At 41.0% G+C, this 17,500-nt stretch overlaps 1 protein-coding gene across 1 annotated transcript in view; it reads left to right on the top strand.

The window, feature by feature from the left end:
* Nucleotides 1-17,500, top strand: part of LOC135090404 (teneurin-a-like) — a 336,834-nt gene that overhangs the window by 200,903 nt on the left and 118,431 nt on the right. The window contains 1 exon segment of the mRNA XM_063987158.1: nucleotides 12,781-12,801. Within this exon segment, the coding sequence (XP_063843228.1) occupies nucleotides 12,781-12,801 (21 nt within the window).

Here is a 17,500-nt window from a genome sequence, read left to right as displayed (position 1 = left end):
AGGATTTAGTTTAGAATTCTGGATTTTGAGATGGACTGGAGATGTATTTTTATTGTAGATAGAGAAGTTGATAAAATATTGACAGCAGAACTCACTTAACCTCACTAACTCAAACAAAAAAGAGTTTCGGTAATTCCCAGATAGCCTGGTGCGGATTCTGATTAAGTTGATGCTTCTTAAATGCGGATACGGGTGCGGATGTCATGTGTATATCCTGTAGGTGTAGAAGACTGTGATGTATCTCTGTGTGTGTGTGTGTGTGTGTGTGTGTGTGTGTGTGTGTGTGTGTGTGTGTGTGTGTGTGTGTGTGTGTGTGTGTTTCTCGGGCTGGCGGCGGAGCAGGTATTTAGAGAAAGGGCAAGGCTCCCTATTGGAAACCGACACCCCGATATCCGATATTGAGATATTCGGGACGCAGCTAGCGGTCTGAAAGCCACAGTTAGGCGCTGCGATCCTTTGCACCACCTTCATTCTTACCCGCATCCTCACCCCCCATATACCCACGCCACCTCATTCGCTTCTCACCCTCACAGATCCGCGGACTTGTACCCTCACTTCCTCATTTATATAGCTTTACGGACTCATAATATCTATATCACAGCTATTCGACCTGTCACCTTCACTCGTTCACGTTACATCTCTTATTAAATGTCATATACCTACTCGATCTCATTCGCTTCTAGCCCTCACAGCTCACAGCACACTCACTCCCTCATTTCCACAGCTTCGCAGACGCATAGTTTGTATATCGCAGCAATTCATCCTCTCAACTTCACCCATTCACACAGCTTCTCTTTCACATGTAATAGTACCATCACAGCTTCAGCATCTCATGTTCAGAGCATCACAGCATCTCATCACTGTTTTAAACACACACAGCTTCTAATAGTACACTCACAGCATCCCTTTATCTTCTCAGCGTCACAATGGTCTTCATAACTCAATAGAATCCACTTTTTTTTTTTTCATTACCCATCCATATTCTGCCTCATCCTCATAGTGTTACAGTATCCTATATCACTCACGGCTATCCACAGTCTCACAACATAATCATAATTTCATAGACGATGCATCATTTGTCTTATTGTGTTTCCCATTACCATACACTAAATAATTTGCTGTTTACCGAATAATCTCTTTTTTTATGATTATTGTTTCGTATCTTTATATTCTTCTTACTTTCTTTTCCTGTGTTCAAATTTGCGTGGGATTTTCTTTCTCTTTCTCTTGCATTCTCTTTCTCTTTGTGCTTTCCTTTTATTGCATTTTAAAGTGTGTCGTTAGTTTCTCTCTCTCTCTCTCTCTCTCTCTCTCTCTCTCTCTCTCTCTCTCTCTCTCTCTCTCTCTCTCTCTCTCTCTCTCTCTCTCTGTATGTCATAATTTTTCTTCCATATTTCCTAATTCTTTACGTCAGATGATATTAAAGACGCATACATGTTGCCCCCTGCTTCCTCCATGTCATTCTTCCCTTCTGTCACATCCATCGCCTTATGTAAATCCAGAAATTATCCTTTTTTTTTTTTTTTTGCTCTCTCCTATTTTATTCGCGTGTTCTCTGTCCCCTGTTCTTATTTTCAGATTTTGTTACGAAACTACATGTTATTTTTTTACATAATTCTTGTGATTTACTTTTCCTTCTCATATTCAAGTTTGGAATGGTTCTTTGCTTCTTTTTACTCTCTTTTTCTCGTGTCTGTTTCATCCATTCAGTTTATTATTCCTTCGTTTTCTTCAGTTTCTTCCATCCTTCCCTTTTCTCTGTGTTCAAGTTTGGGGTGGAATTTCTGTATGACTTATTTTATCGTGTGGATGTCTAATGTGATTCTTACTCAAATTATTACATGATTTATTTTTCCCTCATGCTTGTCTAGGAAATGTGTGTGTGTGTGTGTGTGTGTGTGCGTCTTATATATTGTTTGTTTATGTTTTTTGAAGTTTTAATTTTGTTTATCCTCCTCCTCCTCGTCCTCGTCCTCGTCCTCCTACCATCACTACTACTGCGACCTTTTCTTCCTACTGTGTGTGTGTGTGTGTGTGTGTGTGTGTGTCGTGTGTGTGTGTGTGTGTGTGTGTTTACGTCGCGTGCGGGCGGCTCTATTGAAGCCACAACGCGCCCACAAACTCCGGGTCTCGTTGTGCTGATGAAGGCATTGGAATCTGTTGCGGTATTGTCTTTCCTCTTCTTCTCCTCGCCTTCCTGTGACATCCACTCACACCCACTCGGTCATCCTAGTGTTGCTGTGGTGGTGATGGTGGTGGTAAATATTGTGGCAGTGTGATGTGTTATCTCTCTCTCTCTCTCTCTCTCTCTCTCTCTCTCTCTCTCTCTCTCTCTCTCTCTCTCTCTCTCTCTCTCTCTCTCTCTCTCTCTCTGCAGGATTCAAGGGGGATTCCAACCCTCTAAAATGCCATGAAAAGTTTAGAAAGTTTCCTCTCACTCAGTATTTACTTTGGGAACGTGTGTGTGTGTGTGTGTGTGTGTGTGTGTGTGTGTGTGTGTGTGTGTGTGTGTGTATGTTTCGTCTTATTATTTTTCTGTTGTTTTCATCTTTATTCTTTTTAATTTTCCTCTTCGATTTTCTTTCTCCTCCTCCTCCTCCTCCTTCTCCTCCTCCTCCTCCTCCTCCTCCTCCTCCTCCTCCTCCTCCTCCTCCTCCTCTTGCACAAAAAATAATGAGGGTTAAAGGAGACTTGCCATATCTCTCTCTCTCTCTCTCTCTCTCTCTCTCTCTCTCTCTCTCTCTCTCTCTCTCTCTCTCTCTCTCTCTCTCTCTCTCTCTCTCTCTCTCTCTTCCTTCCTTAAAACTCCCTTATCACCAAAACTTCCTTCGTAGACACAAACTCTGCTCCTCATTGATTCCCGCCACGTGATTGGTCCATTATCTACCCAAGGGACTTGCTGCAAGGGGATTGGTCCTAGTGGTATCTCTCAGCCAATGGGATGTGAGGATTTCGTGGCGTCACTCGGTTATAAGACGTGGGGATTGAGTGAAATTAGTCAGTGCCCAGTGAACCAACGAAAGGGAAGGATGTGTTCTTTGTACCTCTCGTAATGGTCTAGCTTTTGTGATTAAATTTGGGAGGAAATACTTGTTGGGTTTACAGTGGATTAACCTAACTCCCCTTCCACTCTCTGAACTAAGTGGAGGAGAGTCTCTTAATTAACCATCTCCCGCAGACTACCAAGCATTGTATTTCTTCCGCCGTGACGCTGAGATAATTGGTTACCTTATCTGGCTCGCACGAACACTCCTATAATATTTAGCCTCCACCACCACCACCACCACCACCACCTTCAAAGTAACCCGAGGCCCCGCTGTTTATTTTTCATTAGACACGGATGGCATGGGTGGCGGCCGCTCCGTGTATTGACTTAGTATCATCACTCACACTTAACTCCCCCACACTCCATCTCCTGTCTTCTTTTCTCCCCTCTTCGCTCTCTTCCTCCATTTGGTTTCTTCTTCCTTCTCTCTCTCCTCCCTTTTTCTCTGGTTTGTTGTTATCTTCTTTCTTGTGGCCTCTTGTCCTTGTTTCCTTTTCCTCCTCCTCCTCCTCCTCCTCCTCCATCATATCCCATTTCGCCTCTCCGTCACGCTTCACTTCTGTTTATCTCCCCTCACTCTCTTTCATCCGCTCATTTTGATAGCATATTTTTCCCCTCATCTTCTCCTGCCTTCGTTTTTTCCTCTGTTTATCCATTTTGCATCGTGCGTCCATATTTTCTTTTTACCCCTTCATGTTCCGCCATTTTCCCTTATCAGTCACTTTGGAAAACATACAGATAGCAATGAATACCTAATACATTATATAAGGAGGGACAAGAGAAGCCATTGGTCGCCTAAATTACTGCTTAAAATCTTGTTACCCGAAGTGGATTAAGACACGCGCAGCCTTTAGATGGATATTTAACGCCGCCACTCTGTCTGCGATCCACTCAATGGGATGCAAATGTGGAAAGGCAACGAGGCGGGACGAAGCAGAGTGGCCGCCGGCATGAGCTAACTTTTGGGCCACGAGCGCCAGGTTGTGCGAGATAAACTAATTTTAAAACTGTTCCCAGGAAGAAACTCAGCGGGAAGACCTCTTGTGTGTTGGGGGAAGAGGGGGAGGTATGCTTGTGTGTGTGTGTGTGTGTGTGTGTGTGTGTGTGTGTGTGTGTGTGTGTGTAGGTGGTATTTAGTGATGGTGTTTACTTGCTTTAGTTAATCTGATATCTGTTTGTGAATCTGTTTATCTTTTTTATCTGTCAGTCTGTTTATGTATCTAATGATGTGTCTATTTCTCTCTTTATTCATGTATCTATCTTTCTCTCTGTCTGTGTATGTGTTTTTATGTATTTCCCTATCGTGGTGTCTGTGTACGTATGTTTGTGGTTTTTTTGTGTTATGTCCCTCTTTACTTACGTTCTCCAATCACCTGTTAAACCCCTCCATAGCATCACACCCCTTCATAACACCATTACATTAATTCATAAGCCCCAGACTTTTATTAACAAATTTAAAACAACCCACGACTCCTAAATAAGCAAGCAAGAGAATTTTACGAATAATAGATATACTTACCTATGTCGTTAATCACCTAATTATTACGCACTACCGGCGGGTTACTGAGGGTAATCTAGCATACCTGACTTACCTGGTCACTGACTCGTTATGGCAAGCGTGCCGTGCGCCTCACCTGAACGATTGAGGTGTTGAGGTATATTGCAGCATGGGAGGCGCTGGGGAGGTGAGGAAAATAGGATCTCTTTGTCATGTTTACGGAAAGGGACACAGTAGGACTTCTCATATTTACTGAAAGGATCACTGTAGGGCTTCTTATATATATGGAAATAGAACAGAGTTGTTTTTTTATTGATATTTACGGAAAGGGACAAAATATTACTGTTCTCCGTCTCATTTACGGAAATTGACACATTAGGACTTCTTTCTCGTACTTACTCATATAAATAAAACCGTTCAAGTGAATGCTAAAAAAAAAAAAAAAAAAAGAAGAAAAAAAATATTTAGGATGTGAAGAAAACGGGTTACATTTTATTGTCAACAGAAACAGGAAAAAACAGGGAAAAATAAGTAAAAATTGTCAATTATAATGTCATGTAAGGACTACATGTGCTTGATACCTACTGTAAGACAACCCACTTCCAGACATCTAAAAAAATAAATAAATAGATAAATAAATAAAAAAAATCACAAATCTATCAAAATTGTCAACTAAATTTTTTTCTATGAGAAGTACACAAGAAACTAATTACTGGAGAAACTCATTGATTACATAAGAGAGAACACAAGAAGACAAGTGAAGCTGCATGAAACCGTCATCAGTACAAGGAAACACAGAAAAATGACATTAAATAAATCGAAATCACCCAACAACACGAAACCAAATAAAAGCTGTAATATATATAAAAAATACACCATAACCTAATTGAAAAAGGAAAAGAAACAGATTTATACAAAGAAAAACCTGAATGATATCCACAAATAAATCAAAACTGCCGCTCAATCACATAACACGCTGAGTAGACGCGATAATATTATGCATAAGAAATTTACAAGAGTTACCGGTGAGTTTTTGGAGGAGGGGCCGCGGGAACACCATATGGCAGGCTGGGAATTAGAGGGAGGAGGAGACCCGAGACTCGAGACCCGAAAACTTTCTTGCCAAAAGCTTAAGGGAAGGCGCGAGGGAGGGAGGGAAGTAGCTCAGTTGGGCGCGGAAATGGTAAAATATTCGCCGTTTTTTTCCGTGTATCCTTGAAGATTTCTCGCCACGACGCCGCTGCCTCGCTCGCAAAATTCTGTAGGGGGGCGCAAGTTTGACAAGCCGGGGATGCGTTTTTGGGACCCGCCTCTGGAAACTCACACAAATACCTGACAGGAATGATTCACGTGTAGGACTCCAGCTCCTCCTCCTCCTCCTCATCCTCCTCTCATTTCTTTCTTATTCTCCTGGTTTACTATTTTCTTCTCATCCTCTATTCCTTTTTCTCCTCATCCCAACCAACTTTCCTTCCTTCTCCCATTCATTCCTTTCTTATTCTTCCTTTTTTCTTAATTTTTATTCATCTTCCATTCCTTTTCTCTTCGTTCAAAGTAGCCTCCCATCTTTTCTTTCACTCTATCTTCCTTATCTTTTTCCTTGATTATTTTCTCTCCCTCTCCTATTCTGCTGTTCCTACCACCCTCTCCTCCTTGTTTCCTCTTATATCCTCTTCCCTCCTATTCTCATTCTTCTTTACTCTCCTCCTTTACTTTCCTCCTTATAATTCAATAGTCCTCCATTTCATCTTTCCTTCTTCCTTCTCCCTTTCCCCCTCATCCCACACCAGCCTATCCTCCCTTTCTCTTCCTTCCACTCTAGTCCTTTTCATTCTTCTCTTCTGTTCCTTCCTTTCTCATCACCAATAACCTCACATCCTCCTCTTCCTACCACTTACATCCTCTTCTCATTCTCCTTTCCTCTCTCTCTCTCCTCCTTATCTCCAACACACCCACTCATCTCCTCCACTCTTTCCTTCCTCGTTTCACCACCACCTCAAACCCCTCTCCCTCTCCCTCTCTCTCCTCGGCAGACGCTTGCGAGGAAATATCAAGGTGGCTATTCGGACCCTCACAAAGTATTGCCCAAGATAATCCTTCTATATAAAACTGCTTTACATATTGGGCGACCAAACCAGCACGCAAACTGTGGCGCATACTTCCTGCAGACACTTTTAGGAGCAGGAGGAACGGAGGGAGGGAGGGAGGAGCAGGAGAGGACGAGGGAAGGAGAGAGGAGCGGGGAGGAGAGGAAAAGAAGGAGGACGACAAGAGCTCAGACTGTCAGTGTGGGAATGTGGGAACGCGTGGGGAGAGAGAGAGAGAGAGAGAGAGAGAGAGAGAGAGAGAGAGAGAGAGAGAGAGAGAGAGAGATTTGGCCAACATTAGCCTTTAAATATCTACTTTTCTATGCCAAACTGAAAAAGACCCTCACTCTCTCTCTCTCTCTCTCTCTCTCTCTCTCTCTCTCTCTCTCTCTCTCTCTCTCTCTCTCTCTCTCCCTCTCCCTCCCTCTCTCTCTCTCCTCCCTCTACCTCTCCTCCCTCCCTCCCTACCTCGAAACAATATGAGATAACAAGAGAACTTACAACACCCTCAAAAAACATAAAAATAAGGAAAACAGCCCCATTCTTTCATTACTCTCTCAAGCAGGGGAGACACACGAGGCTGACCAGATTATGTCCATTACCTGCACCAATTAACGGCACTTCTGACAGATAACAGTCCCCTAAGAGCAATCTCCGCCAATCATCGGTGTTCCCATTGGGCCCAAAGTTATTGTCTCCACCAATTACAGACGTCCATCTCTCCCTGGGTGGGTGGCGAGGACCAATCAGTGTGAGGCAGAGAGAGAGAGAGAGAGAGAGAGAGAGAGAGAGAGAGAGAGAGAGAGAGAGAGAGTGTGTGTGTGTGTGTGTGTGTGTGTGTGTGTGTGTGTGTGTGTGTGTATAGTACAAACATATTCCTCCGTTTTCTAAATACACACACACACACACACACACACACACACACACACACACACACACACACACACACACACAGACTAAAGAAAAGACAGGAAGTTACTCAAAAAAAAAGACAGGAGCTCATTCAAGAGGTAGAAAATCACTCAAAATCGATAGGTCACTTAAAAAAAGATAGATCACTTAAGAAAAAGATAGGAAGTCACTCAAATAGAAAGGTCACCCGAAAAAAGAGACAGGAAATCACTAAACATACAAGTCACTCAAAAAAGACAAGTCACTCAAAAAGGACAGGTCACAAAAATAGACAGATCACTAAAAAAAGACGGAAAATCACTATAGAAACATAAAATCACCCCCCAAAAAAAGACAGGCCACTCAAAAAGACTAAATTAAAAAAAAGACAACAAACCACTCAAAAAAGACGGAAAATCACTTAACAAACATAAAATTACTCAAAAAAACACTTACAACCCACATCTAAACTTTCCCCCAGCAATGAAATCAAAGAAACTCGTAACTTGTACATGATCTGCGCCAGTTTTGTTATCTTTTTATTTGTTTTGTTTTTTCCTATCCCATGCGTCTCAGAACCGCACTTAAATATGGCTGCGTGGGATTAGACTTCAATAACCTGAACCAATAACACACGACAGCCTCAATTATTCGGGATTATGATGCAGGGAGACCACTGTCCCGCCGTGATGGATGGCAGGCCGGGCAGGTGGGAGGGTGGGTTGGGGGTGAGTATCAGGTGGGTTCTGGGAAGGTTTTCATGGTATATTGGCCTGGATTTGGATAGTAGTAGTAGTAGTAGTTGTTGTAGTAGTAGTTGTAGTGTCATCCTTGTCCTCTTCCTTATATTTCGTTATATTTCCTTCTGGCTCCTTTAATTATTTACTGCTTCATTATTATAATTTCTTAGGTCTTCTTCCTTCCTCTATTCTAACCCTTCTCTTATTTTTTTTAACTCTCTCCTCTGATTTCTCTATTAATTATTTGCCTCATTACTGTTTTTTTTTTTTTTTCATTGCCTTTTCTTCTTTTGTCCTTCCTTCAGATCTTCATATTCCACCTTCTAGTTCTTGTATTTTTATTTCTGTTTTCTGACATGTACTTCCATTTTTATTTTCTTTCCGGTTCCTTGTTTTGTTAAATATACCTCTTCGTTCATTTGCAAAATATTCGTGTGAGTTATAGCCTTTCAGAATGCCTCTCTCCCTCCTCTCATCCAGGCTCCTCTCTCCAATCATCTCCCATTTGCTCTCGTGCTATTGAATTCTTTTCTTCCCTTACCTCCGTCCACCTTCTATCTCTCTTTCACTTATTTCTTTCCCCTCCTCTATCCATCCTTGCTTCACAATCCACATCGGAGCTTACAACAGTATTCCTCTTTTTGGTGGAGCCTCAATTCTCTCTCTCTCTCTCTCTCTCTCTCTCTCTCTCTCTCTCTCTCTCTCTCTCTCTCTCTCTCTCTCTCTCTCTCTCTCTCTCTCTCTCTCTCTCTCTCTCTCTCTCTCTCTCTCTCTCTCTCTCTCAGGCTATCACTGGTTTCATCAATTTATTGAAAGGAAAACTCTGTTCAATCAGACAATGTTTGACAGGTGCGCTGTGTGTGTGTGTGTGTGTGTGTGTGTGTGTGTGTGTGTGTGTATTGAAAGTTTCAGGAACACACATCGTGGTTATCTGTTCTTACCAGTTTGTGATTTGTTACCTGTCCAGAACAGAATTCCTCTCTCTCTCTCTCTCTCTCTCTCTCTCTCTCTCTCTCTCTCTCTCTCTCTCTCTCTCTCTCTCTCTCTCTCTCTCTCTCTCTCTCTCTCTCTCTCTCGCTCGCTCGCTTTTGTTCTTTTACTTATAAGGATTCTGTTATTTTTATTATTTCATGAGTATTAGCTCTCTCTCTCTCTCTCTCTCTCTCTCTCTCTCTCTCTCTCTCTCTCTCTCTCTCTCTCTCTCTCTCTCTCTCTCTCTCTCTCTCTCTCTCTCTCTCTGCGTCATTTTCTTCCTCAAACGCGGGGTAATTACGTGAGGGGAAAAGATTACTTCGCGGTCACAAACGATAATTGATTTGAGGGAAAAATATCAAGTGAGAGAGATGGAAAGTTTGAATGATTATATTAGTTGTTGTTGTTGTTGATGTTGTGTTGTTGTTGTTTTTGTTGCTGCATTTGTAATTGTTTTTCGTCTTCTTCTTTTTCTTCTTGATATTAGTGGTGGTGCTAGTAGTGGCAGCTATAAAGAGAGAGAGAGAGAGAGAGAGAGAGAGAGAGAGAGAGAGAGAGAGAGAGAGAGAGAGAGAGAGAGAGGAACAGGCAAACTATAAATTCCACCCCCGTCAAAAAAAAAAAAAATAAAATCTTGATAAGGCCAAAAAAAAAAAATCATATAAAAAATCTTAACTTTTCCCTTTTTTTTTTTTTTTGAGAAATAAAAGAAACTAAAGACGAGAGACGGCCGAGAGGGAGATAAGGAGGGGAAGGGAGAGGAGAGAGGAGACACACACATTAATATCCTACGGGCGATAGGACTCAAGCCAAAAAAGTTCTTATCTAATTTTCTTATGCGACGATCATAATTCTGAGATACACGATCATATATATCATCCGGAAACCACACCAAGACACCCTCGCTTATCCGGCCTGACGAGAGAGAGAGAGAGAGAGAGAGAGAGGGGGAGGGAGGGGAAATCTCTCACACACACACACACACACAGAAATATTTTATAACTCAATATTTTCTGTTTTTTCTCTTTATTTTTAACGCCCTAGGACTAGAAGTGTAATAACATTGTGAAATTGTATCTGTCTGTCTGTCTGTCTGTCTGTCTGTCTGTCTTTGTACCTATGTATGTGTGTACCTGTCTTCTCACCTGTACACAAGACATGATCACCTTACCTATACCAGCTGTCGTGTCGGATCCACGTAAAAGAAACATATCAAACATAACACGTAAATAACATAACACAAATCACACCTTAACAGTACAACACTTTTGAAAATACTGTAGATACTAAATACTTTCCACTTAAACGTATATATGTACGATCTCCTCCTCCTCCTCCTCCTCCTCCTCCTCCTCCTCCTCCTCCTCCTCCTTCTGTCTTCGTTCCCTGCCTCGCGTGTGCCCCCGGGTCCTCCTCGGGACGTTTGTGCTTGTTTCAAAAGTTTGAGAGTCCACGAACGAGGCTCACTGAGGGACGATCTCTCTCTCTCTCTCTCTCTCTCTCTCTCTCTCTCTCTCTCTCTCTCTCTCTCTCTCTCTCTCTCTCTCTCTCTCTCTCTCTCTCTCTCTCTCTCTCTCTCTCCTGTTTTTCTTATTTCTAGCAAAGACTGACTGTGTGTGTGTGTGTGTGTGTGTGTGTGTGTGTGTGTGTGTGTGTGTGTGTGTGTGTGTGTGTGTGTGTGTGTGTGTGTGTGTTGCGTACATGCCTCTCTCTCCTCCTCTTGGATTTTTTTTTTCACACGCTAATATTTTTTTTCGATTTCTTTTTATATAAAGTTTGATTTGGATATACTCGTATCGCATATTTTTTTCATTTATTTCATTCCATTATTGTATTATTCTTGCATGGTTTTATTTATCCATTTTTCTGTCGAGTTCTAGTGTTTTATTCATTTATTTTTATTTGTTTATTTATTTATTCATTTTTTCTCGATGGCAGCATTAACTGTTTATTTGTTTATATATTAATTTATCTAACTATTTTTCCATCTCTCCTCTCTCATTCAATTTCTCCAGTGTATTCCTTGACAAATGACACTTGCCACACGCTCAGCATTACGTGCAGTGGCAGCGTAATGTTGCGGGCGTGTTGCGTGCAGATGAGAGTGTTGCGTGTTGTGGCACCAGTTTGACCGTGTGTTTAGCGGCCATCGGGTACGTTTACTGGTTTGTAATTGTATTCCCCCCGCCAGCCTCCTCCTAGGCCTCCCCGCCACTTGATACTTGCAAATCTTAACACCTTGAAAAAAGAAAAAGGCAAATTCAGACGATTTTTTGTATGTAGAAGTCAAAATTTACGTCTTTCCATCATATTTTGCGTGATTTCTTTTTCTCCTTCAAGATTTCTTTTCACTCCTTTGTTTCCCGTTTTTTGTCTTTTGAATGTTAAAAGAGGCCAATATATGTAGTTTTCTTTTGTGTGAGGAAGTAAATATTTCCCGTTTTTCATCAAATTTTCCGTTATTTTAACTCGTTCAAAATTTATTTCTTTTAATATGGATTTGTATTTTGTGAAAAAGTAAAAGTTTTTCGTCTCATTTATATTTTCTATTACTTTCCATCTTTCAAGATTAATTTATTCATTCCTTTCTTTCCTTCCCTCTTTCTTCTTCTAAATATCCTTTAAATTATCCTTCTAAATATCCTTTAAAGCCACTATTAATTAATATATACTTGTAATCAAATGCATCTTCACATGTATTCCTGTGGCCTCGAAAGTACGAAGTGGTAGTGTTGATGTTTGCTCAGGTATCAGGTGTAGGTAAAGACAACATACCTGTTTATACCTGCCTCCCTTTACTGCTCGTCAGCGTGTGTCAAATAGGATGTGATTTCATTTTTTTATTACTGTCAATAAGAAGTATGCTTGTTGCTATTCGTTGAAGGATTTCCAGAAGAATGAGTAGCGTGTTATGAATTATTCGTGTAAAAAATGTCTCTTACTTCTCGCCTGTAAGTTTCGAATGAGTTATGCTTTGTTAGTCTTATGCAAGGCAAAAATTATACAATACTACGAATGTTATTTGCGTAAAGATTTCGTAGAGTCAGTGCGGAGTAGTTCCCGTTATTCATCTAAAATATACATATGTGTACCTCTCGTCAGTGTGATTTGAAAGTCCTACTCATTATTAAAATAAAACTACACGGTTAAAGATTTGGTGAAGTGTGAGTTTGGCGTGGCATAAGTTAAGAGGGACGCGTGGCGGCGTGACGGCGTGGCGGCGGCGTGGTGGTGGCGTGGTGGTGGCGTGCGCTGGCCTCGTTAGATGTGGAGGCAAGTTATTCTGAGAAACTGGTATTAACTTTCGTGACTTGAGGGGAGCAGTTGTCTTGGTGCGGCTGCGAACAACGACCGCAGACGCACGCAGACGAGAGAGATATTGTATTTTTCTTTGTCATTTTCCTCAAACTGCGACTCCACCTTGAGATATTCTATTTTTCTTTGTCATCTTGTTCGCATAAATTCCCGTACTTACTTCTTTGTCATTTTTCGTTCGTCATATACTGTTCATACATTCTCTTACTGACCTGTCATCTTCTTTCCCAGTACATCCTGAGGATCGCCAAGGTATGACATGACCTAATCTGACTCTCTCTCTCTCTCTCTCTCTCTCTCTCTCTCTCTCTCTCTCTCTCTCTCTCTCTCTCTCTCTCTCTCTCTCTCTCTCTCTCTCTCTCTCTCTCTCTCTCTCTCTCTCTCTCTATGTGCTAATAATAAAAGCTTTACATGTGGCGCAGATTTAGCTTTATCTTGCCTCTAATTTACCTGAAGACGCATTGATTCTTAGATATTTTAATCATGCTACCTTTTTATTAGAACTCCGCTTGATGTTTCGCTGGCTCATGAGGTTTTGTCCGTAGAGTTCATGAGTTTATTCGCTTTGTTGGTGTATGTTTGTGTGTGTGTTGCAGTGAGTCTAGTCTTCATATATGCGATACTCAAATGTCTGCTACGTTTTAGAATGTGTTAGTTGTAGTTACTTTTTGTTAAGGGAATACGACCTGTTTACTTTTTCAAGCAATAAGAACAGAGTGTTGCATTTTGTTTATTAATGTGTGTAAAGAGTTCATTGTTTCTGTTAGCCTTTTAAGGAAATTGTGATGTTATGTTCGTGCAGCGAAGAAGAAAGATTTCATGTTACGTAATGCAGTGTATTAAAATGTCTATTGTTGTTTGGCTTGTAAATAAGAATATAGATCTCATTATGTTTCAACCGCAAAGAGGAAGATAATTTCTGTATTGAAATGCATTAAACGTCCATCATTTGTCATTTTCAAGAGAGCATCGACCTTATTTCTTTTTGACATTATAAGAAAAGGGGTTAATTCCATGGTTCAAATAAAAGAATATAAAATTCCACTGTATGTAACTTTTAAAAGAGATCATTGAATTTCCTGACGCAGTACAGAGAATTCAAAAGCCTCACAAAGCTTCGTTCAGGGAAAATTATTTGGAGTATTATCTGAATCCAAGGCAATAAAATGTTTCAGTGTAATTCCCGAAGCTTATTGTGTCTCGGAGTTAAACATGAACATCAAACCTCAGTAAGTCAAGGTTTTCTCGACTCCTCTTTTGTAAATGTGCGAAGGAGTCACGCTTGTTTCTCCCTGATTGCCTGGCTCCTTGTGATCTGAGGCGTGACCCGCGCTATGCTGATGAAAGGCTGTGTAGGTGTGTTGCATAACTGCTCAACTGAAAAGACGAGATGTGCTTGCAGTACAATGACACAGAAAGGTGCATTACATTATTACTCCGGTGAAATATGTTTGTCGTAAATTTGAGCGAAACACATTTGGCGATAAAGTTTTCCTGTTCACATTGAGAGATACGAGACACATACAGAATTACATACACGGATGTATATTGTGTTATAATATATGTGTATAATATGACTAAGACACGCATACTCAGTGATATTAAAATGAACGGACATTGCTTGTTAAAGTCTAAATATATTGCTACAATATACAGAAAAGTGACTCATGTAGATTATTGTAAAACTATACAAATACAACCCAGAAAACTACATATATAATTAATTAAAAATACACCTGTTAAATCTGAATTTTTTCTTAATGTCGTTCGAAAGTCAAGCCATAATAAGACATAGAATTACACACACTTCTAAATCTAGAAGCCATTAGGCCTACACGTGGCAGTTCCAATGTTAAAGCATATCTTTACCCACCTATCATTATAAATTTATCTTCTAAAACTCCCTTTCCTTTAAAAAAAAAACACCTTACCATTAAAAGCACCTCATCTTTTAAAACTTTCAAACTCATGTTAAAAATTTACCTTACCTGTACATCTCAATCCCCTGCCATTCACCTGCCAGCTTGTAACATACTCACCTGGCAGGCCGTTTTCTCTTCACCCACACTCACCTGCCGCCTGCGCTGCCAATAGCGTGTTTATCACCTGTAACCTACCTGGCCCCCACCATTAAGCTTGCAACTACTAATTACTCGCGCTATATTTTACGAAACGGAATTAAAACCGCGACAGTAATATTTTCAACATTGCAAACTGGAATTATTTTAGACCGACACGCCATCACCACTATTACACCACCACCACCACCACTACCACTACCACATTTCATTCCCGCGGCAGAAGTAATGAGGGTGAAATGGAATGACAGATGTGCTCCGCTGGAATGACAGGTGTGGTGCGCTGGAATGACAGTGAGGTGCGCTGCGGTTCTACAATACACCATGAACCGGTGACACACAGCTGCTATGCTATTGAACCGCTCAGGCCGGTCCATCATGTAGTGTGGGGAGGGAAGGCTGCCAGCTGGGACCAAGTAGAGAGAGAGAGAGAGAGAGAGAGAGAGAGAGAGAGAGAGAGAGAGAGAGAGAGAGAGAGAGAGAGAGATGTACAGGAGTAAAAATGGATGGGGAAAAAGTTGATGGATTGACTGAGGAATGAATGTGTGGGTGGATCGTTATGGATGTGTTGTGGTGATGCTTGATTGGAGTGGAAAAAGGGGACTGGATGACGTGTTTGCTTACAGAGAGAGAGAGAGAGAGAGAGAGAGAGAGAGAGAGAGAGAGAGAGAGAGAGAGAGATTGCACGTGAGCTCAATATTTCATGGCCAAACTGACGAACTTTCCCTACTACTACTACTACTACTACTACTACTACTACCACCACCACCATCACCACTACCACGACGACTACCTCTATACTACTATCACCACTAATAATAATAATAATAATAATAATAATAATAATAATAATAACAACAATAACAAGACCACCACCACAAAACTATAAGACAAAGGGGCCGTCATTCCTCTCACGGCCGCTTCTTGTTTGTCTTTCTCCTTCCAATATTTCCCCAACTTTCTCCCCTTTCATAATCTGGTCCCGCTAAGCCCTCAGGTGTGTCCTCTCAGGTGGGCAGGTGATTGTTCTCGAGGGAAGGATGAATACAAGGAGGGAGAGAACAAAGGACACAGAGAGAGAGAGAGAGAGAGAGAGAGAGAGAGAGAGAGAGAGAGAGAGAGAGAGAGAGAGAGAGAGAGAGAGTGGGTTGGGGGGATACGGTCAATACCAAATAACGTGAAAATATATGGCTAGTGATTCGAATTAAAGTTAATGGTCATTTTTTCGGTTGTAATGAAAGGAATGTATAGAGAATATTGCTCTGTTTACTGGGGTGTTCTTATGTGTGTGTTTACTTCGTCTTAGAGCTTTGATAAGGAAGGAGATGAGGGCTGGGGAGAGGGGGAAAAGAAGTATTAGACCATTATCTCTCTCTCTCTCTCTCTCTCTCTCTCTCTCTCTCTCTCTCTCTCTCTCTCTCTCTCTCTCTCTCTCTCTCTCTCTCTCTCGGTCGCTCTTCTCCTTTGTCCTATGTTTTCGACACTTTGCAAGATGGAAGGATTCTCTCTCTCTCTCTCTCTCTCTCTCTCTCTCTCTCTCTCTCTCTCTCTCTCTCTCTCTCTCTCTCTCTCTCTCTCTCTCTCTCTCTCTCTCTCTCTCTCGAAACCTTAAGGGTTGACTTCGATATTGTAATGACCGTGATAAGAGAGAGAGAGAGAGAGAGAGAGAGAGAGAGAGAGAGAGAGAGAGAGAGAGAGAGAGAGAGATGGTGGAGTATGACACGGGTGTTTACTCTCTCTCTCTCTCTCTCTCTCTCTCTCTCTCTCTCTCTCTCTCTCTCTCTCTCTCTCTCTCTCTCTCTCTCTCTCTCTCTCCGTGCATTATTTACTCTCGCTGTGGGCCTCGTGACGTCACTGGCCACGTCAACATGTTCTTTGAGACGGATTTAGAAGTCCTCTTTCGTCTTCATTGATTTCCACTTGTATTTTTGTGTGTGCTGAACGTCTGTCCTTCCCGGGGCTTAAATGAAGAGCTATTTTCTCGTATATAATTGTTTTTTTCTTTTTTTATTGCCATTCAGCTGCGTACTGTTACTGATTGTGTGTATAGTTGTATATTTTCGTTCGTTTTGCTTGTATTGGTTTGATATTTAGGTCGTGCTAGTGATTACTGTATTTTTTTTATTAGTTAATGATATTCTTGGTGCTAGAAATGCGATTATTCTCTCTTTTTTATTAAATGTACATCTGAGAGTGCTAATAATTACTGCATTTTTGTACTTTGAGATGTTTAGTTATTGTAAAGATTTCAGCAAGTATGTTATTAGATATTGTTCGTTTTAAGAGATGCCTTATGCTTTGAAAGATTCTCTGATATTTTTTATTCATCTTTTCATGTTTTGTTATGAAACGTTTTGTTCTGTATCTTTCTAAGAATCGAGCTTTCATCTCTTCCTGTTTCCTCTTTGACATTTTTCCTTTGTTCCAAACGCTCACTCTCATTGAAAACACACTTCAACTTTTCTTTTTATTCATCATTTCTTTTCATTTTTTTTTATCATAAGCTCGTCTGTTTCCTATTTCACACACTAATTATCCTCTTGTTCATCCATCCATTCTCTCCTACCTACACAATTTGTCAATGACTTCTCTTCACTACCTTTCTCTCTTTCCTAACATTTTATCTTCATTCTTTTCTTTTCATCTTTTCGCCCTGTAACAACCAACTTTTATCGTATCTTCCACCTTCCTTTCCTTCCCTAACTCTTCCACCACCCATGCATCCTCCTTTTTTTTTTATGTAAGAGAGGCAACAAAAATGTAGAAAAAAAGGCCCACTGAGGCTCCAGTCCCCAAAAAGAGTAGAAACGATCATCCTAACACCCTAACAAACATGCTTTTCTCACCCATCTAACGAGCATATTTCTTCCCTT

The sequence above is a fragment of the Scylla paramamosain genome, chromosome 35 (genome assembly GCF_035594125.1).
Source record: "Scylla paramamosain isolate STU-SP2022 chromosome 35, ASM3559412v1, whole genome shotgun sequence".
In the NCBI taxonomy this organism is placed as follows: Eukaryota; Metazoa; Arthropoda; class Malacostraca; order Decapoda; family Portunidae; genus Scylla; species Scylla paramamosain.
The sequence above is the reverse complement of the archived record's forward strand: the minus strand, read 5'-3'. Positions and strand labels throughout refer to the sequence as shown.